At 38.4% G+C, this 25,370-nt stretch overlaps 1 protein-coding gene across 5 annotated transcripts in view; it reads right to left on the bottom strand.

Annotated features, from left to right (window-relative positions):
- Positions 1-25,370, bottom strand: part of LOC125224712 (CUGBP Elav-like family member 4) — a 661,017-nt gene that overhangs the window by 312,314 nt on the left and 323,333 nt on the right. For all 5 annotated transcript variants that reach the window (XM_048128162.1, XM_048128168.1, XM_048128159.1 and 2 more), the window contains exon 2: positions 16,982-17,030. In XM_048128162.1, the coding sequence (XP_047984119.1) occupies positions 16,982-17,030 (49 nt within the window). The remainder of the gene's footprint in view (positions 1-16,981; positions 17,031-25,370) is intronic.

Raw genomic sequence — 25,370 nt, forward strand, 5'->3', positions numbered from 1 at the left:
CGTAACAAAACCTAAAATTAATGAATTAGTGAACTTTGACTTTACTTTTTAGTATTTTGGTACGCTATGACTAAGAAACATAACATTTTTGTTGTTATCAATATAAGAATTACCTAATTAAATGATAAACTGAAATATATTACTTATGTCAAATATGAACTAAAAAGTTATCGTTGCCTCTAAACAATGTGTTAAAATCAAACTTTGCAATCAAATGAATCAAAAGGAACCCATACCTAGATCGCTTTTACAGTTTAGTTTTTACCGCATATTTCACTTTTTACGTAACATTGTATTCATTTTCCCTCTAAAATCAAGTCTCATTTAGCTATGCACTCAAAATTCTTATATAAATAGTTTGCTTAGATATTTTTCCAACAGACTGTACCAGTCTGGTGTAAAATTAATTTTCTTGTGTTTCGCGAAGCAGATTTCATTTGTATCACGCCGCTGTATAAATGTTTTGCTCAAATAGATTCATTAGAATCTGGCTAGCCCTTAGCTTGTATTCATAATATGAAAGAACGTGAAGACAAAGGATATCTATGTTATAGAGAAATTATTAATCCTACGTGGGTTTGGAAATGTATACTAAGTGCATTTTAGATAAGTAATTACGAGTATGCGCCGTAGCAATATTGAATTATTATCATAGGCCACAGCATCTTTAACAGATGATTTTTGCAGCGACTTTTACGAGGTATGTGCGCCGACAGAGATCGGAGGTACGGCGCATCTTTTCCTATGGCTGTAAAGTCCAATGGCAGCACGGCACTTCCGGCCACAGAGATCGCAGGTGAATCGCGAATCCGTCGATGGTTCCTGTGAGTTCCGAAGTCTTTTCTGCCTCAGGTCATCAAACCAGACTTCGTCATGTCTCTTCATGCCATCCTGCAAACGATGGCGCCAGTCCGCTCTATTGAGTGCTTCCGCCTCCCAGGTGCTTGGATCGATGCCAAAGGACAACATGTCCCGCTTGCAGGAGTCTTTAAAGCGAAGCAACGGGCGTCCGATTGGTCTCTTGGCGTATGCGATTTCGCTCAGCATCACTGCACGAGGAAGTCTGTCTGGGTCCATACGTAAAACGTGGCCTAGCCACCGCAGTCTACGCTGTTTTAGAGTGGCAGTGATGCTGTAGCAGCCGGCAAGGTCGAGAACCCTTTCATTTGTAATGTGATCCCTCCAAGTGACTCCGAGGATCGTACGTAAGCAGCGCATGTGAAAAGCATTCAAGCGACGCTCCTGCCTAGAGTAGGTTGTCCACGTTTCAGATGCGTACAGGAGGATGCTTAGGACGCATGACTTGTAAACAAGGATCTTGGTGGAGAGTTTCAGCTTGCTGTTATTCCAGACTCGAGCCTGAAGTTTCCCGAAGTTGGAGGCAGCTCTTCCTATTCGACTGTCGATCTCGCGGTTATTGCATAGCTTGGTAGTTGTAGTGGATCCAAGGTAACAAAAGTTCTCGACAACTTCAAGGGTGTCATTCCCAAGCATAATACTGGGCATTTGGTCTGTACCTTGAACGAGGATCACAGTCTTTTTATTGTTCACTGACATTCCAAAAAGCTGACAGGCACAGTTAAACCTTGTCAGCAGATCCTGAAGCCCATATTCTGTGTTGGAAATCAGCGCCGCGTCATCTGCATAAAGGAGTTCTCTGGCTAATAGCTGGCATCTGTTTTTCTTGGACTTTAATAGACGGATGTTGAAAAGACTCCCGTCTTTCCTCGTATGCAGGTGAACTCCGACGTCACAATCCTTAAATGCCACCAAGAGAAGAACAGAAAAGAATATGCCGAAAAGTGTTGGAGCAAGAACACATCCCTGTCTTACACCTCGATTCACATTAAACGGGTCAGATTCTTCCCCTCAAATACAACAGTTCCACGCATGTTGTCATGGAAGGACTTAATGATACTTAAGAGGATATTTGGGCAACCAATGTGTTCGAGCACCCTATAGAGCCCCTCGCGACTGACCGTATCAAAGGCTTTTCTGAGGTCTACAAAAGCGGTATAGAGGGGCACCTGTTGTTCTCGACACTTCTCCTGTATCTGCCTCAAAGAGAATATCATATCCATGGTAGACCTTCCAGCTCTGAAGCCACATTGTGATTCTGGATATACTCGATCAGCTAATATCTCTAGCCTCTTCAGAATCACTTTTGCTAAGGCTTTTCCTGCGATGCTTAGTAGTGATATTCCCCTATAGTGGTTACAATCCCCTCTGTCTCCCTTTCCTTTATACAACGTAACTATATTAGCGTCCCTCATGTCTTGTGGTACAGTTCTTTCTTCCCAGCAGCGCGAGAGTATGACAAACAGTAGTGAAGACACGTATCCAACACGAAGAAGTTCTGCAGGGATACCATCCCGCCCAACACTTTTCCCTAATTTTAGTCCCCTAATAGCAATATGAAGTTCCTCAAAGGTAGGTGCGTTATCTAAGTCTGATGCTACAGGGAATTTCGGAAGGGTTTCTAAAGCCGAAGCGCTGATTAAGATAGGTTCTGCATAAAGATCCGTGTAGTGTTGTGCCCATCTCTCCAGCTGCCTGTTTTTGTCCAAAATTGGCTCACCATTTAGGTCCTTGATAGCAGCACGCTTCCTAATGGTAGGACCGATTGCTGTCTTGATATTCTGGTACATTCCCCTATAGTCACCAACATCATGACATAGTTGGATCTTTGTACACAAGTCGGTCCAATAAGAGTTTGCACATGCTCGAGAGACGCGTTGTAGGTTTGATTTAGCAGCCTTATAGCTGTCCTTATAACGAGCGACGGTTGGATTCTGTATGTAGTTGAGATGAGCTTTCCTCTTCTCCTCAACAAGAGGCTGTAAAACGTACTCATTTGCAGCAAACCAGTCGTCCTGTCTCCTAGCTCTCCTTCCCAGAGAATCTGTAGCAGTTTGTACAAGGGTGGTCTTAAAGGTCGTCCAAGCAGATGCGAGACTTTGTGAGGACTCTAAGGTTTCTAAGCTAAGCCTGTTCTCTAAGTGCGATACAAAACTGCTTTTAGCAGCGTCAACATTTAATTTTGAGGTGTCTAATGGTGCTCTCACTTTGCACTGCGGTCTTGCTGAGTGTATTTTCCTTGGTACAAGCCTAATTTTAGACAGTACCAAGGAGTGGTCCGTATCGCAAACAGCGCTGTGATAGGTACGAGTATTTAAAATATCACGCAAGTCTCTTTTCCTACATATAATAAAGTCTAATTGGTGCCAATGTCCCGACCTAGGATGTTTCCATGACACCTTGTGAGCCATTTTGCTTCGGAAGAAGGTGTTAGTGACACAAAGATTGTTGGATGCGCAGAATTCAAGGAGACGCTGACCGTTTTCATTCATGTTTCCTATCCCATGAATACCCATACAATCAGGCCAGTATATTGCACTGCTCCCAATCCTGGCGTTGAAGTCCCCGAGTAGTATGAGTTTATCTGACGCTCGTATAGACCCCATTACTAGACGTAGACTTTCGTAAAAGCTGTCTTTGACATCAGAGCTGGAATGAAGAGTCGGAGCGTATGCTGTAATAACACTCACAGGACCCGTTGAAGTAGACATACGCAAACTCATGAGACGTTCGGAAATAAAAGAGGGGGTTTCCATACATTTAACCAACTGGTTACGAATAGCAAATCCAACACCATATTCACGACGTTGGTCCGAAGTCTTCCCCTTCCAGAAAAAGGTGTAGTTTTCCTCTCGCAGACTCCCCTCATCGGCAAGGCGTGTCTCCTGAAGTGCAGCGATATCAACTCGAAGTCTCAACAGTTCTCTATCGATGATAGCAGTCTTTCTGAGCTGCGGAGCAACGTCAGGTGACAAATGTTGACCAGCTGTCATGGTCCTGACATTCCAGGTGCCGAGCCGCATTAATGTAAATTTACTGTTTTTTGTCGTTTTTGTTTGTGTTACAGGTGCCAGAAAAACTCATCTTGTTTCAGGCACTATGAGGTGCCTGTTTCTCCACACACCTATAGGAGAGCAAGACGAGGGACGGACCAGTACCCTATTGGCTGGGGGCTGCCCAGCTCAGGCAGGCGGTAACTGGTCAATTAGCCGCGATGGGCTATCCTACCGACGAGAGCCACCCCTGGCGCCCGCGCATGACGTCCATTTGCGCTGGCTTATAACCGGTGACTGTGACTCCCCGTGTTTTTTCCCCCATCCTCTGAAAGAGGACGAAGGTGTAGTGACCTCTACACAGGCTTGGCGCTGCATTGCCTGGGACGATGCAAATTCAAGAACACAAACTTGCCCAGAATTTATGTTCCCCACTCGACCTCCCCATCTTTTATCCACAGGAATGACAGGTCATTACGTGTGGAGATAGTTTGGTTGCAGGAGTTGCCGATTTGTTCAGGTTGAACCTTACTATCGCCTGCGGTACTCCGAATCCGCTGCCTCTTCCGCCGATATACACCGTACCGAAGCACATCTTCTCCGCTGTATTCGCCGTTGGGGACTTCACCCGTAACCCTGGGCAGGGGTCCACGTTATACCCCGCAGAACTGGGTCCCTATCCGAACTTAGCCACCTACTCACTACGGCCTACTGAAGTGAGAGGTGCCCACCCCCGCGACAAGGACGCGCCGGATAGGAGCTACCCCAGTGGAGTACAGGGAAGATGACCCTGTCCACCCTGGGGCCGGGTTAACGACTCGTATGATACCGAGGCCGAGGGCTGAATGAATTATTATACTGATGAATTATTATACTGAGTACTTAATTATGTATTAAATTTGTAACTTTTAGTTAATGAATAGAAAATTTGCTTCAAGCTGCGATTTCGTCTTGATTGATTCTTCGTCAAAGTTATTTTGACGGTGGTGATGCTATTTACAGAAATTTCACAAATGACAGTGTTATTTATGCATTTTTTTCTAAGTTATGACAAAGATATCAAAATGAAATCATGAATGATTTAAACGGTACGAGACCTGGGAACCCTGAGGGGCGATTTTCGAATTTCGAATGCACGAATTCGCCGTTCGGAAGTCCGTGGTAAACAGCGTAATGCTATTTTCGAAAAAGGACGGCTAGCAATTTGAAATCAAATGGTAATGACCACTCGTTTTCGATTCTATTAGTAGATTTTTAATTGCTAGTAGGGGAGATATCATTGAACGAATTTTACGAAATCAAAACCAGAAGTCGAATCAGATGTAGCGTTGTTTCCGAACGGATGTCAGCATAATATGAAAAAAAAAAAAAAAACTCCCCATTTACTTACTATCGGCACAGTATAATAAAGAGTACTATCGTACAGTATGGCCACTCCCGCTCCCCACTGAAAGTGCCGCCCACCCCCTGTCGGTTACCTCACAGTTACCGCCTGTCAAAACGCGAACAGTCGGCCTGTCATATCAGATCTCACTCATACAAGCATGGTACGCCTACACGAGCTTAGAATGTGTGCTAGGAACGCGCCTCTTTCATATATTTGATCACCAGTGTCCGAGATGTGCCTATATTTAGGACAACAACAACAAAAGAATCCAAACACTGTAGGGCTGAAATTAACTGTATTTTACAGACAAACATCGCTATTTTACTGACAAATATCGCTAATTTCGGCGAGTGTTTGTATGGTTACGGCACGCGGGCGGTGAATTTGAATCATGTTTGATGGAGTTGGTATGCTGATGGATTGATTGCAAATTGTTGTCGTGCATATGTTTATAGTATGGTGAAAGTTCATTAGTTTAAAGAAAAGATAATTAGTTTTATGAAACTATTTTTCACTTTTAACAATGACAACTTTATTATGTAATGAACAATAAATGTAATCAATCTTTAAAGTTAGTTGATATTATATTTCATGAAATTTGTTCGTTTAATTATAGTATAGAAAATTATGAGATAAAAGTCATGAAGTTAAGCTATACCATAGCTATATATACACACTACACCACATACTACACCACACATAGATGGCGCCACAAAATAATCCCTTGTTGCCATCGATTATTTGTAGATTGTTGCGTTAAGTGTCACTTTCGAGCCATACATCCTTGTCAAAAGTGACACAACGGCATCTATAATCAACAGCTACAAGACTTTTTTTTTGTGGCGCCATCTATGTGTGGTGTAGTGTAGCGCGTTCTCAGGCGGTCACATTTTTTTTTTTTTTTTTTTTTTTTTTTTTTTTTTTTTTTTTTTTTTATGCATGGGATAGTATGATCTTCTTATATTTAATCTATGATGCCTCCAGTGTGGCCCTCCGAATGTGTCTTAGGAAGTCCTTTATTATTTATATTATTAAATTTTTTCATAAAGTAAATTATTATCGACGTGAGGTATTTTTATTTCCTTACTTTAATTCCATCAAAAGACATTAGAGGGCGTCATGAGCTGTGCCCCTTCAGTATTAATAAAGATTGTAATCAAACTGTTGTTGACATTTCACTGTAAACACGGAGGTGTGAGGAAAATTAATATTCTTGATACGATCCAAACGACATGCTAGTTAGAGTGGAATACTTTATTTAAATATGTATTAGGTCATAGAATAACCTAACTAAAAAATTAAAATTTTGAAAAAAACCCCCGACCGCGACATAGTAGACCGATTTTCATGAAACATGGCTAAAAACACTCCCGACTAACTCAGCTTTCAGACAAAAAAAAACGAAATTCAAATGGTTCATACGTTCGGAAGCTACGATGCCACAGACAGACACACACACAGACAGACTGATAGACAAACAGACAGACAGTTTTGGCGTCGTTTTTGCGTCAGGGGTTAAAAACAGGTAAATACACTACTAGTATTATGATTATTTATTTAATAGTAAAGTGATCTGCAATCGTTAAATAAAATTCAATTTCAGACCAGACGTAGCCGAATGGCACAAACGCTCACGAAACGAAACGCTAGTAGATATCTATCTCTATCGCTCTTGCGTATTGGCACGACAGAGCCAGACTACCTTTCGCGGCGTTTCGTTTTCGTTTCGCGTCGCAGAAATGCCATTCGGCTACGGCACCAGGAATTAATAAAAAAATAAATATCAGGGATTCGAATCCGGGACCGCGGCTTAGCAGGCAGGGTCATTTTACGCGCTAGGCCAGTCTTATTATAACCTAACCTAACCTAACCACAAAATTAAAATTTTGAAAAAACCCCCGACTGCGACATAGTAGACCGATTTTCATGAAACATGGCTAAGAACACTCCCGACTAACTCAGCTTTCAGACAAAAAAACTAAATCTAAATCGGTTCATCCGTTCGGGAGCTACGATGCCACAGACAGACACACGCACAGACGGACAGACAGACAGACACGCCAAACTTATAACACCCCGTCGTTTTTGCGTCGGTGGTTAAAAATCAATTTTAAAATTTCTTAATAAAAATTTTTGATTTCTAATTTTGATGATTAGTACGATAGAATTCATATTTCATTGTTTATGATACTAAAAAGTGGTACGGCCTTTTACGATTTCACATTCGGTTATCATAAATATTAAATCCCCGTGTGGTGACCGGATTAAGAATTTCACCACCCCCTTTCTTCCCGTGGGTGTCGTAGAAGGCGACTGTGGGATATGGGTTTAATTGTGGCGTAGGCGAGAGGCTGGCAACCTGTCACTGCAATGTCACAGTTTCGTTTTCTTTCAACCCCTTATTTGCCAAGAGTGGCACTGAAACTTGAGTAGTTTCATGTGCTGTGCCTACCCCTTCATGGGATACAGGCGTGATTGTATGTATAGATATTAAATTTAGTTTTCAGAACCTCAGTGGTAATCGGTATAAGTATTTAATCATAAAGATTGACACTGTTTTATCTTAACCCTTTACCAAGCCCCGCCAATTTTTTATACAAAATTCAAGGTATATTCACAATAGTGATGTTTTGGCGATAGACTTAAAGGCAAGTTACTTTTTGGAAAAGTACAATCTAATTTGTACCCTGAAGATTGTAGTGTTTAGAGTGTGTATCGCGTTGACACGCATATGGTCGATGAAACGTACTATGCCCGGAAAAGGGTTAAAAGTCTTTGCTTCAACATAATACAAAGTTGACAGAGAATAACCACTAACCCATTTATTATTAAATCATAACGTGGTCCATAAAACTGCCGTTATCACTTACAATGTCGCCGGAAGCCTAAAACCGCATTTATCATTCAAGTGTACCGTAAATTCTGACAACGAGCTCGTAATACGCATGTTCCGATTTAGTGCAAAATAGAGAGTTACGTCACCTATTATGTTTCATAAATTGTTACGGTATTGATCACGTATTTCCCTTGAAATTAATAAGCACTTAAAGATGCTGCTTTAAATATGTATAAATGAATATTAATTTTACTTACCTATATGTCAATAGGTGGTCATGAGTAAGCCTATTTATAGTATTTTGTTTGTCATCTTCAAACTATCAGATGTAATTTTGTGATCACAATAATTTATAATAAAATACGATATCTAATCATAAATTCTAGTGTATTCGTCTCAAAACAATCAGAAACAGCTATCGTCAATCATAAAAATCAAAACCCTATTACACCGTCAACCGTCGAATCGGCGCCAGATGCGCGACTCATCAAACGCCAGTGCTGTGACTTATTAATGCCAGTAACGACGGGTTATCGATGAATAATAAGTGAGCCGATGTTGAGTCGATGATGTGTGCGTGCCGGCTGATTGGACAATCTCGGTGTAATCGGTTGGGTTCTTGTAATGTTTGAATAAATAAAGATATGTTATGGCCATTTTAAACAAAACAACTATGACCTAGTAAAGTCAGTAAGATGTTCGTGAATGTGTATGATATATCAGCAGTTCTCAAAAAGTTAAATCATTTGTTTTTATTCCTATTTTGTTATCAAGATTTACTTGATAAAATGTTTTATTTTTGTAAGTTTCATTTCGTCATAATGGTTTTCTAGTAACTATATATTTTTCTTCATTATAACAATTATCCTATATGTATATATGTTATGAAAGTCGACTTATATTACTAAATGTTCGTAACGAAATAAGATTAATTAAAATTTGCTGACGTAGCTATATACAAAGATTTTGGGAACTGCTCATAAACATGCAACACAATAATTGTGATATATAGGTATACTTTAATTAACATCGGAACTAAAGGCAACTCCCTTACGTAGTAGCCAGGGTCACTAATATTTTATGTAGGCTAGATGACGGACAAGATTTTCAATCATTGATAATCCTTTCATTTATAAAATTATTCGTCAGTAGAATAAAAATAAGAAAAACTGATAACGGTATTCAAATTTTTTAATAATAAAATTGTAATAAACAATATACGACTTTTTCTGTGAAAACCTTGACAGTCAAATATGCACAATTTGAGCTTAAAGAAAAGTATTAGATATACTGAAGTAAAAACAACTCTGTTATATAAAGTTAACAAAAAAAGCATTCACTATATAATTATTTTTATTTAAAATATGCTTGAAACCAAAGAGCATTCTTCACGGATCCCAAACACGTCGGGTAAATGAGTACATCAGTTAAAAAAACAGGAAACTCGACGGAAATTACTGTTACTATAACAACGCTAAGGAAGAAATTTATGGCTGAGCACCTAAGAGGAAGCCTACAAAAGCCAGAAAGAAAATAACTGACGGTAAAAAGGGAAAGGTTAAAAAATTACTGAATATTTCTTTCCAGAACACATCCAGTCAAATGAAAGTTTAATGACTGTAGCGGACGTTAAAGATGATTATAACTTTGAATGCCCCATCGGAAATGTTCTATATTTTTCGATAAATACATTGTCAAAGTACATCACATTAAGACAAAAACACGGGCTCGTTACAACACTAACATAGTTATTACACGAAACACTTATTTTAATTACACGGCGACGCGGCTACTCGGTCACGCGAGGTTCGGACAATCGATATCCAAACTACGCTGGTCCCATCACTGCCTAACGGCTCAGCCACGACATTGGTCTAAGCGCGACAGCGGTGAGCGGCAGCCATACGTGCGAATGAAAAGTCCCATCGCTGTGTCTCGCTCCAATGTATGGCCGCCGCTCACCGCTGTCGCGCTTAGACCATTGTCGTGGCTGAGCCGTAAGTGTAAGGCTTGAGTGCACGCTTATATTGGGCGCGCAGCGGGGTGGGGTGTGCGGCGTGCATGTCAAACAATTGAAGCTCACACAAGTGTCTTGAGGCGACGCTGCTTAGGTCGTATCACAGACCAACCCCTATAGACATCCATTACAAGACGACTCGCGGTCACCAGCCTTACTTGTATTTGCTATGATATAAGCGCGGGCGCTCGCCGTGCCCGATCAGTAACGACCAAGTAACTGACCCGAAAGCAGCTCGTGTTTTTCGCAATAAAAAAATTGAAAAAGGGTATTTTGATGCCTTAAAGATGTCCACCTGTAGTGTGAAATGGTGTGGAAAGGTAACAAGAAGATCAAATTTAAAAACAGACGGTACGGCACAGCGGATATCGTCTCGTTCGAATCTAGAGCAGAGCCCAACTGGGGTAGTACCTCCGCCTTACAGAAGACCGCAGCCAAATAGCACTAGACCCTACTCATAGTGTTGTGTTCCTGTCGGTGAGTAAGGTTGCCAGAGCTCAACGAGGGTGCGGTGTGCTGATGACGGGAGGACTAACGGAACTAACTTGTTCCGTTTATTGTCCTTTGAGTCGTCGGCAACCCGAACCCTCCTTGGAACTTGTACACTCCTTTTTGCTGTGTACTTAACACAGCAAAAGGGAATGTACAAGTTTCTAATGGGGTGGCAACGCGCATGTGACACTGTTTGAGTTGCAGGCGTCCATAGGTTACGGTGACCGCTTTACATCAGGCGGGCCGTAGGTATACTTGTTTGCCACCGACGTAGTATAAAAAAAAAAAAAAAAAATTACATTCCACAAATAAGTCATATTTATAATTTAATATCTGGGCAACCGAGCTTCGCTCGGTTCTGTTTCGTATCCTTGACATGTGTCGCCATCTAGTTCAAAAATGAATAGTACCTACATCGAGCGAAAGAATTCTCAGCCTTAACAACACAACTACTCCACACGAGATGGCGCGCATTTCGCCACAAAAACTCAAATAGTGTATTTTTTTTCGTTTTAGCCTTGACCTGTGTCGCCATCTAGTGTTTGCAATAAATAGTACTTACATCGACCGAAAGAATTCTGTCTTAACAGTACAACTACTGCACACGAGATGGCGCGCGAAGAAAAACGCATGAAAACTCGAAAATTCGCGTTTTCCGGGACCTAAGGATAAGTTAGACCGATTTTTCACCCCAAAAACCCCCACATAACAAATTTCTGCGAAATCGTTAGAGCGGTTTCCGAGATCGTCAGTGTAAATAAATATATATATAAATAAATAAATAAATAAATAAATAAATATACAAGAATTGCTCGTTTAAAAGTATAAGATTCAGAGCCGGCATAGGTCAACTTACACTGGCTACTTACGCGACAGTAGAGGGACAGTCATACTTCTGTCCCTTTTCATCTGGCGCGACTGCCTGCCGTCCTTGAAACGACCAATCGCAGCGCGCTAAACACATTCCCCTCCCGCTCCTCGCGCCCCAAGCACTGGTGACTTGTAGCGCGCACAAAATGTACAATATTGGCACTCTATAGGAGGTTCTCTGTGGGTCGTATGCACGATCGCCCGCCCCGCCGAACGCTCTGCACCAAGCGTCTACTCAGGCCTTACACTTATTCCGTGTTTAAGTTTATGTGATTTCGGGAGAAGGGGGGGGGGGGTCGTTCTAGGATCGTCACCGACTGTGAATTATTGAAATCGATCGATTACATTTTAGTAATGAATACTGGCCGCTGTCATTCAGTTTGACGACGGCGTTATTAGATACTGATTTTGAAAAGGATTCGTTATGAAATTATAGACATTTTATGTCACCTTAAAGACAGAGCTAAATATCAATATTTCACTAAATTCTGAGCTTTTGTTTTTTTTTCACATTTAGTGACCGGATTTCCTATTCTTTCCCTTGAGCTTTAAAATAATGAGGGAGATGAGAGTCTTACTTAGAAACACGTTACTTTGTGTGGAAAATGTAAGAAAAATTAACTACTTTGTTATGTATATTTATATAGTTTATAAATCTTGTATTTATTGTTTTGTTAAACTCTCAAGTCCTGTAAACGTGCTCCATAAACATCCCTTCAAATGTCTTTGACTGTGAGATATTGATAAGAAAAACACGATAAAATTCACAATCTACTTTAAAATGACTTCCTTGGAATATTCTCGATTCATTTCAATAACATAAAAGAGCTTAAAAATTCATAAAAACATTTCAAAAGCATAAATAAGTCAAAATGTCCGGGCGCTCATTGTGGGGCAGCTTTAGGTTAAAAATGAAAACGAATTGGAAACGGAACGAGCGGAATGGAACCGGCGATTAGAGAAGGTTGGCTTCGCAATGTAAATCACGTTGCAAAATGGAAGATGGCGGAATAAGCCGTTCACTGATGTTTGATATGATTCATGGTATTGACGGGTATTTAGTTACATTAACTAGTATTTAGTAGTAGCAGCCAATTAGACGCTCTCATATACAATCGAAGTTTTTAATACGACAGTTTTCGTGACTTAAAATTGGCAAACAAAGAAAGAAAACGTTTGGAAAATGTGTATAAAAATCTTTTAATTCTATTATTTCTTTGACCATTTCTAATTTACATATTATAATAGTTTCATAACGTTCAACAACGAATTTAAGTAACAAATAAATAGATAATATAAATATGAATTAAAAATATACCCCATAAAACTTGACTTAAAATCAAACGTTTTACGACAAATATTTGATCAAAAATAAAAGTTGCAGAACTGCTATAAAAATAAGACTGTTCATTTTATAACTACCTAACTTTTTAACTATAACCACAAAATTTAAACTTTTTAAAAAAAACTTCCGACATAGTGGATCGATTTCATGACTAACTTAGCTTTCAAACAAAAAAACCTAAATCTAAATCGGTTCATCCGTTCGGGATGCCACAGACAGACACACACACACACACACAGACAGACAAACAGACAGACACGTCAAACGTTTTTGGCGTCGGGGGTCAAAGAGATAAGACAATTAGATTATACAATAAATATAAGTTTATAATAAATCTAAGCATCTCAAAGATCGTTCGTTAGGTATCATTAATTTATCACGCTAAGCAAAGTGTGAATAATTTAAGCTTAAGCCAAGATAGCAATTATTCCCAGTTACGATTGTTACCAATTAGCGCCTAGAAATTGATACTAATTATTATCGCGGCACTGGAAGCCAATTTAATATTATATTTTGATACTAAAACGATTTCTTTATTTATAAGAAACAAACGGTCATAAAAAATGCGGCAATTTGGATTGTACTTCTATAATATTATTAAAAAGTATCTACAAAAGTGCAGAAAGAAATATAGTAATATTACTTTACTTATATTGAGAATTACCTACAAAAAAAATGGTAGTGGCTTAGGTAGTGATATGTGCACCGTAGCAAAGACATATATTAACTCCGTATAGACAGATAAAGTCTAAGAAAAAAACGTACCTCAGTACCATACAGAAAAAGGTACGGTGGCCTAGATGGCATTACACCTTTGGGGTACGCTCAGCTAGATGGCGCTAATATTAACATTTGACAATTTAACACATATCAAGCTAAGAATATGGGCTAAATTGTCAAAACTGATGGCAGTCTATGCACTGTGATTACAATACAATACAATACAATACTCTTTATTGCACACCTTGATAAAATACAACAATACAAAACAAGGAAGAAACACGAACAAAGGTAAACAACAGGCGGTCTACATACATATTTTACTTTGACAGTAACTCTCTGTTACTTGATCCTATTTGCTTTCAACCCATAAATAGGCACAGAATTGTCAGTGTCAGGTGTCAATATGGCTAAAAAGCTCTAATATCATAATTATATCAAAACGTACGTCAGAATTAGCCTCTAGGCCTCTAGAGTAAACAAAGAGTGGCGCTACGTGGCAGCCGATTGCCCATTCGCCCGAGCAGTAATTGCTCTGACGTGCCAGTAAGTCGTTCGTAATAACTGTCTGGGCATTTCGGAAATATGTGCACTAAAGTAAACATGGCTATCGACGTATCGTGGCATCATTCGAACTAGGATACACGTCAAACGTTATGTCTAGATATGATAGAGATCGGATATTATTCTTTTATCAGAAATGCCAATTTTGACGCTGACATATCTGATTACTTTAGTAACTAGACCTAATATTTGACGTATATGTGATAGCATGAATCAGACTAACAGGCTGGTGTTAGCTTTCGATTTGGATGGCATGTTGATTTGTGTTGGAAAATTGTACCAATACCTATTTCGTGGTAATAGAAAAAACACTTTACAGAAGAAGTATGCAAGAATGTTTTTATCTACATCAAACTAAAACTAGTAACGACATTGATACACTATTTATTTCAAAATATTACTATGTGGTTACTGAATATTGAATAACTATTAAGTATTGGGGTTAGAAATTGAATACAAAAAATAGTACGACTAAATAACATAAAAGAACGTAACTTTAAACAGCTAAATTTAAACGTACAACGAAAGATAAAGAAAATCCTTATTCAACGAACACATTCAAATAAATGAAAAAAAAAAGGAAATTTCCAAACTGGACATATTTCACCCTAATCCCTTCCCTAAAAATTAAAAGGCAAAATGCGTCGTTACACCAACCCTTTGCGGATATTCGGAAAAGGAACGGCCTCCTTGAAAATATGTCGGTTGCCAAAGTATTCGTAAGGGTACGTAATTAATTTATTAGGATGTACCCTACCTTAATAATTTCATTTGAACATGCTTTTTAGTAAATGTTACATGAACCGAAGTTATATCTCTTGAGAGCGGTTTACGTTCGCTGCCAGTATTTATGTGTATTTACAGTATTTATAAAAGTTTAATATTAACTGGAAACTTAGTGTGTGTTTTTATATAATGATAGGTTTTTTAATAAAAAATAGTTCCCAGAGCACTTTACACCACTTTATATCTGTTTAGTCTAAATATATAAAAGAAGAAACTGACTGACTGACTGACATATCAACGCATGGCCGAAACCGCTGGTCCTAGAGATTCCAAATTTGGCACGTAGGTAATAAGGTGTAGAGGAGCACTAAGAAAGAATTTTTCAAAATTCACCTTCTAAGGGAGTGAAATAGGGGTCCAAAGTTTGTATGAGAAAACAAGATTATATTAGTACGCGGGCGAAGCTGCTAGAAAAAACTAGTCGAGAGTAAAATAATTACTACATTTTTAGACTTGTTTTGACCGGGATAAGTACAGTGATCATGAGTGATGCAATGTAACTGCGTCTAAATATCGGGAACTTGACCAAAATCGAAAAAGGAATCATGGTATGGTGTCCTATTCAGGATAAGTCAAATGAAACTAACTAGTACGAGTTCTTAACCAGATGTACAGTCCGGTCTGGCAGAAAGCATGACACTTGGCATGTGAATCATTCAAAACTATTAGGTTTTTTTTTGTAGTGATTTAATATTTACGGTGACATATACCTAACATTACGTGTTAAAATTAACAATAAATAAAAATAAGCTAACATGTCAACAAAATGATATTTAAATTATTAATTTTGAAACCCTTCATTGGCGTGTCTCGCTTTAATAAATAACTAAACGAGTTTAACCTAAATGCACACGCAAAATTACATCATTAAAGTTGCGTTTTCAATTAGTGTTCTAAGCGAGAATTCGTTCGTCCGTGCGCAGATGTAAACACTTGACTTCCATACTTCTAGGGGTGCACTAACGAACAAATGCTCACGCAGAACTGTTTAGAACACTAAGTGAAAACGCACGCAGCTTAAGGCATCGTTTTGAGGTCAAATGGGCCATTTTTTTTAAAGTTGTCCACTCCACTTTTTTTGGGTTTGGAAATTTTTGTAGTTTCCACTCAGAATTGCGAGCTCTTTCAATCCAATACGAGAAAAAAGTGTCCCAAGGTTTTTTTCTCATTCTGTTACCAGTTTTTCATACATTTTGTATGGCGGTTATGGAATGTAAGGTTTGAATAATGTATGGAAATCTTGGCACATTTTTTTTCTCCTATCAGGAGGATCGAAAGACCTCGCGATTCTGAGTATGAATCTCGTAAAAAATACCCATGTAATAAAAAAAGTGGAGTGGACTACTTTGAAAAAAATGGCTCAAATATACGTTCAAATCGGTCCACTATCCTTCCAACAAAAGAAAGTAAATTTCTTGTTCGGGGCGGGCCAAGAAACATGGAATGCTGCCAGCCTGGGCGGCCCACCGGTTGTCCGCGGTGGGCCGGGTCAGCCTCGGCACTGGCTGAAACTGCCGCTCTGCGGGCCTATTGGCGAACTTGCTTTTGCAGTTTTCGAATCGTGGATTTTTCAAAGCAATAGGCAGATATACAAATTGAAAATTATGAAAGATAATTCGTTAGTGATTTCATAGTTAATAGGTAAATAGCACTAGTGTGTTGCCTATAAAAGTCAGTTATTACGAGTAAACCTTCATAACGCTTACTGCTTGTGTTTAAGATTTTTTATTTAAAACTAATTAATATTGTATTGATAGTTACCTATTCATGAAAGAATGAAAATGAAAGAAAACTATGAAGACGAATTATATTGCGCATAATGAATTTATAATACATCCCTACTCTTATTTACAGCGTTCGTGGTCAACGGGTGACTATTCATTATACGCAATCAATTCAATAAATCGTTTTCATAGTTTTCAAATAATCAATGATTATATTAGTGTTTTAATATTCTTCTCTGAAAATGCAATTAAGTATATCTTTACTTGGGACTACTAAAGTATTCATGCTACAAATTTGAAATGAAAGACGACTTAAAAGTGAACATGTAGATATGAAGGTACTTAAATAATATATTCTTGTTACCATAAATAAATTGAATGACATTTACCTCCTCTATTTTCGCTGTCCGCCGGCTTCACCTGTATTGCTCGGTTCATCTGAAAAGATAGAAATATATACTTAAGTATTGTATATATAGGTACATGTATGAAAAAAAAACTGAAATATATCCTGTGGGTGTTTTTCAAAATAAATCTCGAATATCTAATTTCACCAGATCTGGACGACATTCTTCTCAGAATCACGAGCCCGACGATAAATATGTGTCTCAAATTATTCATACTAAATTTGAGTTTCTCACGGCTCATGGGAGCCTGGTTTCCACTTTGACAACTAATCCCAAGATTTGGCGTACACACTAGTTTTTACGAAAGCGACCGCCATCTGACCTTCCAACCCGAAGGGTAAACTTCCTCACGATGTTTTCCTTCACCGAAAAGCGACTGGAAAATATCAAATGATATTTTCCAAATATCAAATGACGCACAAAGATTCAGAAAAACTCATTGTGCGAGCCGGGGTTCGAACCTGCGACCTCCGGAACGAAAGTCGCACGTCCTTACCGCTAGTTTACCAGCGCTTTCTCCTAATATTTATTATGTATTATTTATTTATTTATAAGATATTTGATCTACAACGGAACGTGCCATTCTGTTTCATACTCATTACTGGTTATATTCGAATCTAATATTACCACCATAATGATCCACAGCACACAATTGCATTACCATGAATAATGCAGGCTAATCATTTGCATTGTCAACTCGGAGACAAATTCACAGTCAATAAATGGTGAAATGCATTTGGTGCGTAAAATAACTGATGGATTGGTTATTTATTGGGTTAGATGGTGCAAAAAGAGATTGTCAATTAACATACATATAACTAATACACTACATATCGTCACTACTTTTAAAAAAACTTGTACTTTCGTCTGTCAATGAAAAGAAATTTGTAGTAAGTATAGTATGGATTGCATATAGACTTACTGCGTTTTAACTTTGAGGAGCAGCGTGAGATACGAGATTTTTTCAAAGTAGTGACAGTAGGCAGAGCTCAAAAGACTTCTAAAATCTCGGTGTAAATGCGTTTTCACATTATTCGATCCGATATCGGATGTAGGACCGATATCCTATACATTTAAGCCGCCATTTTAATTTTTGCCTTGAAATCCTTCCTGCACTAATTGGTAGCAATTAACCAGTCGAAAGAAATCGGAATTATCAATTTGTCGTTGTCGTCCATACCACTGAACCCAAACCCACAGTCGACTTCTAATGACACTCAGGGAGGAAAGAGAGTGGTGAAATTCTTAGCCTGTCCCCACACAGGGATGGTCGCACCAATTGACCCTGACAGTTAATACGACGTGTATACATATTTCTGGCACTTTGTCTGCATATATATTTAATACCTCGACTTGGGTCACCACCGGAAATTGCGGCGTGATATTTGAGTTCAAGAACATTAGTATTGGCTTATCGGAGTAACTGTAATAGTACCTACCCTTTATGGAGGGGAAATGGGGAAACTGCCCGTTTTAAAATGGCAACATTATGCAGGCCGGGGTAAGAAATATGGAATTGTGGCTGCAAATAAGTGATTGTAATGTTTGGTTTGGATGAGTGTTCCTTTGTTTTCATTTCTAGTAAATAAATACATATTATAGCACATCGTCTCCGTTGGCTAGGTCACCTTAAAAGAATGGGAGAAGATCGGGCAGACAAAAGGGCCTACTTGGGGAGACCGATTGGAGGCCGTCCTGCTGGACACCCAAAATATCGTTGGGCGGATAGAGTGGAGGTAGACCTCCGTGAGCTCGGCGTCGACGAAAACTGGCGGGATACCGCTTAAGACCGAGCCAAATGGCGTGCTCTTGTGTTGGAGGCCAAAACTCATTTTGGGTTATCGCGTCAGCCAAGTAAGTAGTAAATATTATAGGATAAACACAACACAAACAAGGACACAGATTGACTGAGTCTCGCGGTAAACTCAAGAAGGCTCATGTTGTGTATCTACTCAGACAACGATATAAACAATATACAATTAATACTTAAATTATATTCAACAGATAATACCAATGACTCAGGAACATTTATATCTGTGCTCATCACACAAATAAATGCCCTTACTGGGATTCGAACCGGGGACCATAAGGCTTAGCAGTCAGGGTACCGACTACGCCAAACTGGTCGTCAAATGTCAAATCCCACTGAAGCATTTTCACCGACCATACACATATATTGCTATCTCATACGTTAAAGTTACTAATCCATACTTATAAATGGGAATGTGCGTGTGTCTGTTTGTTTGGCCGTTTTTCACGGCAAATTGACGTGATTCTTTTAAGTGGAGATGTTGATGGGGTGGAGAGTGACATAGGCTACTTTTTGTCTCTTTCTAAAGCGAGTTTTCTAAAGCTAGTGTACACCTAAAACTAAGTTACCTTGCCATCCGGAAAATAGTTAGTAACAAAATCGTGTATTTACTGTAAGAGGCTTAAAACAAAACACTCGCTTAAAACGTTTACACCTGTACAGCTTTCACTTGTCTCGTTAAGCTTCCATGAAAGCCTCTTATTTTTTAAACCAAATAAAGCTCCGTTGAAAACTATTTCGCACCTAAAGCTTTTTGCTTGATATTAACGAGGGAAAAATGCTGAAATTTAAGTATTTGATTCAACTGGGCCATTTTACTAGCGACGTGCTTTAATTATGTATGTGAAAAATAATAGTACAAGTACAGAAGTCTCACTGCTTTGATGTTCACAGTATGCCGCCGTTCACAATTGTTATCTAACAGCTGGCTCAGCCTTCACTCATACAAGTATTTTTGTAAATTAATATGAAGCATTATATTTACATACAAAAACAATTTACCATTCATTTCACTTTATATCAACCCACAAAGTTATACTAATAGTTGATGTTTGAACATTTTCATATTTTAATAAGCTTCAAATAAAGCGGTCGGAATGAGTAGCTCAAACCAAACATAATGTTTAATATAAACTTTTGCTCTGAGCTCTGAAATGTTCTGCGGTGCATTTTATATAACGGGTGTGATGCCTTCAGATGAAAAATGTAGCTTCAATAAAGAAAACCCTTTATTTATAACAGAATTATTGTATCAAAAAGTGTATTTCTAATTAGGTTTTAACATAGATTAAATACATATAAGAAAATCATACCATCCCATACATTAAAATGCGACCGCCTAAAAGCGCGCATACCTACACTACACCACACATAGATGGCACCACAAAAAAAATGTCTTGTAGCTTTCGATTACACTTGTAGATGGCGTTAAGTGTCACTTTTGACATAGATTTATGGCTCGAAAGTGACGCTAAACGCCAATCCACAAATAGTCGATGGCAAGACGGCATTTTTTTGTGGCGTCATCTATGTGTGGTGTAGTGTATGCGCCTTCTTAGGCGGTCGCATTTTCGTGTATGATCTTCTTATACTTAATCTATGGTTTTAAAGTAAAATATAGTTATGAAATATGGATAGAAAATGCATACATATATTATTCTTAGTACATACAGCATCGGAAAATAGTTATACATAAACAAACAGTGTATAGCGACTGAATTCAAGCCATTTTGGTTAGACAACATTTGACTACTGTAGTCAAGTGTAAAATAAAAATTTACCCCCATTGCGAAGAAAATGAGAATTATCAAAAACACAGATTCCACAGCAATCCCAGGCAACACGGAGACAGCCTTAGAGGAAACAACTTAGGAAATAACCTACTGTTTGTATAATATCAATATAACTAATTGTCCGTAAAATATACATTTTCTGACAGTTTATAGAAATATAAATTACAAACAGGTTTTATGAGCCATTTTGGAGAAAATGTATTGTTTAATACCAAAATTACCTGTATACAGTTTTCCATAGCATCAAAGCCTACGAGTATACGCCCTTACCTCCAATGCTATCCCATTACCATAAACAATTACAGCATCAAATTCGCCACATCCCTGACAACTTCCAGATAAAGTGATCATAGATTCCATTTACCGGTCGCCATGGAAACGTCTCAACATGCCACAATAGTTCCCCAGCAGTAATCGCATTGATGTACATTTCACCGACAATCCTCTTCAAACATTCAATATATACAGTTTAATCCTCCTGAAAGGTCTTATATCTCCTGAAATGTTATATAACGCGCAATATGACAATAAAATGCATTTGATCGCTTATTTACTAAGGCTGGAAAGAGACAAGGATACTTGCAGGGGGCGTGACCCAGTTTGTAGGCTGGTTGCAACCCAGGTATATGCCTACTCGGTTATTATAATAATAGCTTTATTATTCTCTCCTCGTCTTGATAAATACGGGCTATGTGGAGTAATTTTGTGAATTGTTTCGGAGATATTAGAGTAATCAACGCGCTGGGTATAATGTGATTTGAAAGAATAATAAGTGTAAGTGAAGGTGCAATTTTATGTAAGATGTAGATATAAGAAGGTATGTATGTACCTTTTAAATAAGTGCCTGTGTGGTGACGGGTTTATTTCATCACCCCTTTTCTTCCCGTGGATGTCGTAGAAGGCGACTGTGGGATATGGGTTAAATTGTGGTGTAGGCGAGAGGCTGGCAACCTGTCACTGCAATGCCACAGTTTTGTTTTCTTTCAACCCCTTATTTGCCAAGAGTGGCACTTAAGCTTTAGTAGTTTCATGTGCTCTGCCTACCCCTTTATGGGATACAGGCGTGATTGTATGTATGTATGTAAGAATAAGTAGGTATATAATATATAATATAACAGATTTGAGTTAAGATACAAAGAAGATACTGTTGAAGAATTAATTTTAAATGATTAATTGATTACCATATTAATAGCTATTTTAATCCTACCGACTGCGCCAAGTAGTTAGGAAGGTGTCATTTATGTAAAATGTAGAAATTAGAAGAGAAGGTGAGGCTGTTAAATAATTAATATTAGAGTTATTATCATTCAAACTATTACCGTGGGGCTCAGTCAATCTGTGTAAGAATGTCTTATAATATATATTTATTCATTTATTTATTTATAAAAAATAAAATAAAACTATTAAAATCCAACCGACTGCGCCAAGTAAGAATATAAAAATAGGTTAACTACTATTACAATAAAAACTACATCTATAATAACTAGGTATACTAAGAACTCAATAACTTAAAAATAAACTTATAGGTCTTTAACAAAAAAAAAGTTTTTCTCATATAAAAAGTATTAGTATTGAAAATATAAACAAAAAATATATTTAACACACACTGTCAAAATGTGCAACATTGCTTATTGAACGTCTTGTTCCAGTTTTCAAATCGTAACCACCCAAAAATAGTATCAGATACATTTGAGTTTTAATCTAGATATCTGTAACTTTGAAATTATTTATCTTTTATGAAACTGTGACCTTTTGCGGCAAAGCTATATCGCAAGGGCAAAGTTGTAAACTATTACAGTACAATATAGAACCATTAATGAATGGATCCCTCCCTAAAACGAATAAAATGGCCGAATCCTAACCTCAAATCAAAATTCAAACCAAGGCTGATATATAAAAAACTTTCTTCATATAAAAACCGGCCATAGGGTCGTAAAGTCAGATCAGTGGCATTTGATGAACATTCCTTGCGTAATGAAAAGGGACAATGTTGATGGTATCTGCGCTATTAGAATTATGGTTGTATGAATTATACAGTGTGTAAGGCTTATACGGGCAATAAATTAAACCAGAAACATAACTCATTGTTATTATTAATTAAGAGTAGTTTTTGAATTATGTCCTCCCAATTTTCACCTCATGATTATTTTCTGAAAAATTTCTCAGCAGCAGTGTACCAACTGTAAACATGGTTGCGTTGACAGTTAATGACATTGACATTACATACACGATATGAACTTTTAATAATAACTGCTGACTTTTAACGCCCACATTGTATTACATTGCAGGTTCAATTATTTTATAAGGATACAATTTATATAAAAGTATCTTATTACATTTCTTACTCGTATATCCTATAGGCAGGTTAAAGGATTTGCCTGTATAAACATTACACACTGTATAAAGCGTGGGCAGACGGTCGGTCGTAAAATTGTGACGACATCTGAAGGGGCCTTTATTTTTGCGTGTCTTGGAAGACATATTAATGAATCTTGTATTTGGTTGGTAGTTATTGTGTGAACGTTGTATTTAATAGATCGTTTAGGCTTTGTATATAGAGAAAAAAAAAAATAAAAAATAAATAGAAGTAAAACTTTCCTGAAACATAATTTAGATATGGCGGCATGGGTGATTCTTCATCGGGCATGACATGAGTGCTCTCGGCGGTCACACTCCGTACCCCCAATAATCAATAATAAGTATTAATCTCCAACAGCGGTATAGCAAACTTGATGAGAATCGTGCATTTCAATATTTGGAAAATATATTACATTTTGAATATTTGATTTCATACCAGTATCAACAGTATTCGTAAACTAATTATCAGATATCGTAACTTTTCCAACAATTTCGGCGCAGCATGGTAGAAATAAAGGAATTCATAGATGTGTTTTCTAGATATATTATGATCCATTAAGGTTCATTTTACTGTTATTAATCCTTACCTGGGCGGTCGAGCTTCGCTCGGTTCTATTTCACTATATCACACCTTTAGATGAAAAAAAAACTTAAAATACAAAAAAATACTTTATTTCTGGCCGGGATTCGAAACCCTGACACCTGCGATGTGCCTGTGAATATTAGACCGACCCTCTTATGACGGAGCTACGCGCCGCCGATGCACGGACGACAAAATTAGCGACCATATTTTGCGTTCACTAACGCGCAAGAAAAACGCATGAAAACTCAAAAATTCGCGGTTTCCGGGACCTAAGGCTAAGCTAGATCGATTTTTCACCCCCGAAAACCCCACATAACAAATTTCAGCGAAATTGTTTGAGCGGTTTCCGAGATCGTCTGTATGTATAAATAAATATACAAGAATTGCTCGTTTAAAGGCATAAGATTAACTGTTCCAGCTGGCTTCTGACATATAAATTCCTATAACGCAACAAATACTGCACCAAATCTCTGCTAATTATATTCAAACTAGCTTTTGCCCGCGGCTTCGCTCGCGTTAGAAAGAGACAAAAATTAGCCTATGACACTCTCCATCCCTTCAACTATCTCCACCTAAAAAATCACGTCGCTTCGTCGCTCCGTTTTGCCGTGAAAGACGGACAAACAAACAGACACACACAGTTTCCCATTTATAATATTAGTATGGATAAATGCTTTTCAACAAGTTCACATAAATGTCTAAATATAAAATGTTAATTAACACGGAAGCCTAAGCGGCCAGTAATGAAACAAAACGTTAAAAATAACCAAAAGCATACAGCACGCGACGCCGCCAATTACGGGCCATGTAGATTCTTATCATACACACATACAAATAATTTGTCATCGCTCGCATTAGCGGCCGACAACTGTTTGTACGATAATGAGAAATACACTGGGACTGTTTTATGACATGTGAGTCAGGTGGAACGATGTGTTTTGGTTGCGTTTATCCATACTAATATCACACCTCGGACACTGGCGATCAAATATATGAAAGAGGCGCGTTCCTAGCACACAGTCTAAGCTCGTGTAGGTGAACGCGTACTAAGCTTGTATGAGTGAAATATGACGGGTCGACTGTTCGCGTTTTTGACAGGCGGTAACTGTGAAGTAACCGAGAGGGGGCGGACGTCACTTTCAGCGGGGAGCGGGAGTGGTCATACTGTACGATAGTACTCTTCATTATACTGTGCTGCCTCTAATATTATAAATGGGAAAGTGTATGTGTCTGCTTGTTTGTCCGTCTTTCACGGCAAAATGGGGCGACGATTTGATGTGATTTATTATGTGGAGATAGTTGAAGGGATGGAGAGTGACATAAGCTACTTTTTGTCTCTTTCTAACCTCTAGATCCCCTAGTCTCTTTCTAACTTATCTAAAATGGGGGATGAACTTTTGTATGGAGCATCCCACAATTTTCGCGAATTTAACGCAAGCGAAGTTGCGGGAAAAGCTAGTATTTATATAAAATCGCGATTGCAAAGGAACAGTGGGATATTTTACCACAGTAACATTTACACTTACGGCCCAGCCACGACATTGGTCTAAGCGCGACAGCGGTGAGCGGCATCCATACGTGCGAATGAAAAGTCCCATCGCTGTGTCTCGCTCCAATGTATGGCCGCCGCTCGCCGCTGTCGCGCTTAGACCAATGTCGTGGCTGAGCCGTTAGGGCCAGTTGCACCAGCCACATTTGACAGATACATCATCGCCACGCAGCAGATGTCTTTGGAACTTCCCATACAATAAAATTTAACGAACGCTTTAACGGTGACAGGATTTGATGCAACCGGCCCTAATTAACAATAACAATTGTGTACCTATT

The sequence above is a fragment of the Leguminivora glycinivorella genome, chromosome 1 (assembly GCF_023078275.1).
Source record: "Leguminivora glycinivorella isolate SPB_JAAS2020 chromosome 1, LegGlyc_1.1, whole genome shotgun sequence".
Classification (NCBI taxonomy): domain Eukaryota; kingdom Metazoa; phylum Arthropoda; class Insecta; order Lepidoptera; family Tortricidae; genus Leguminivora; species Leguminivora glycinivorella.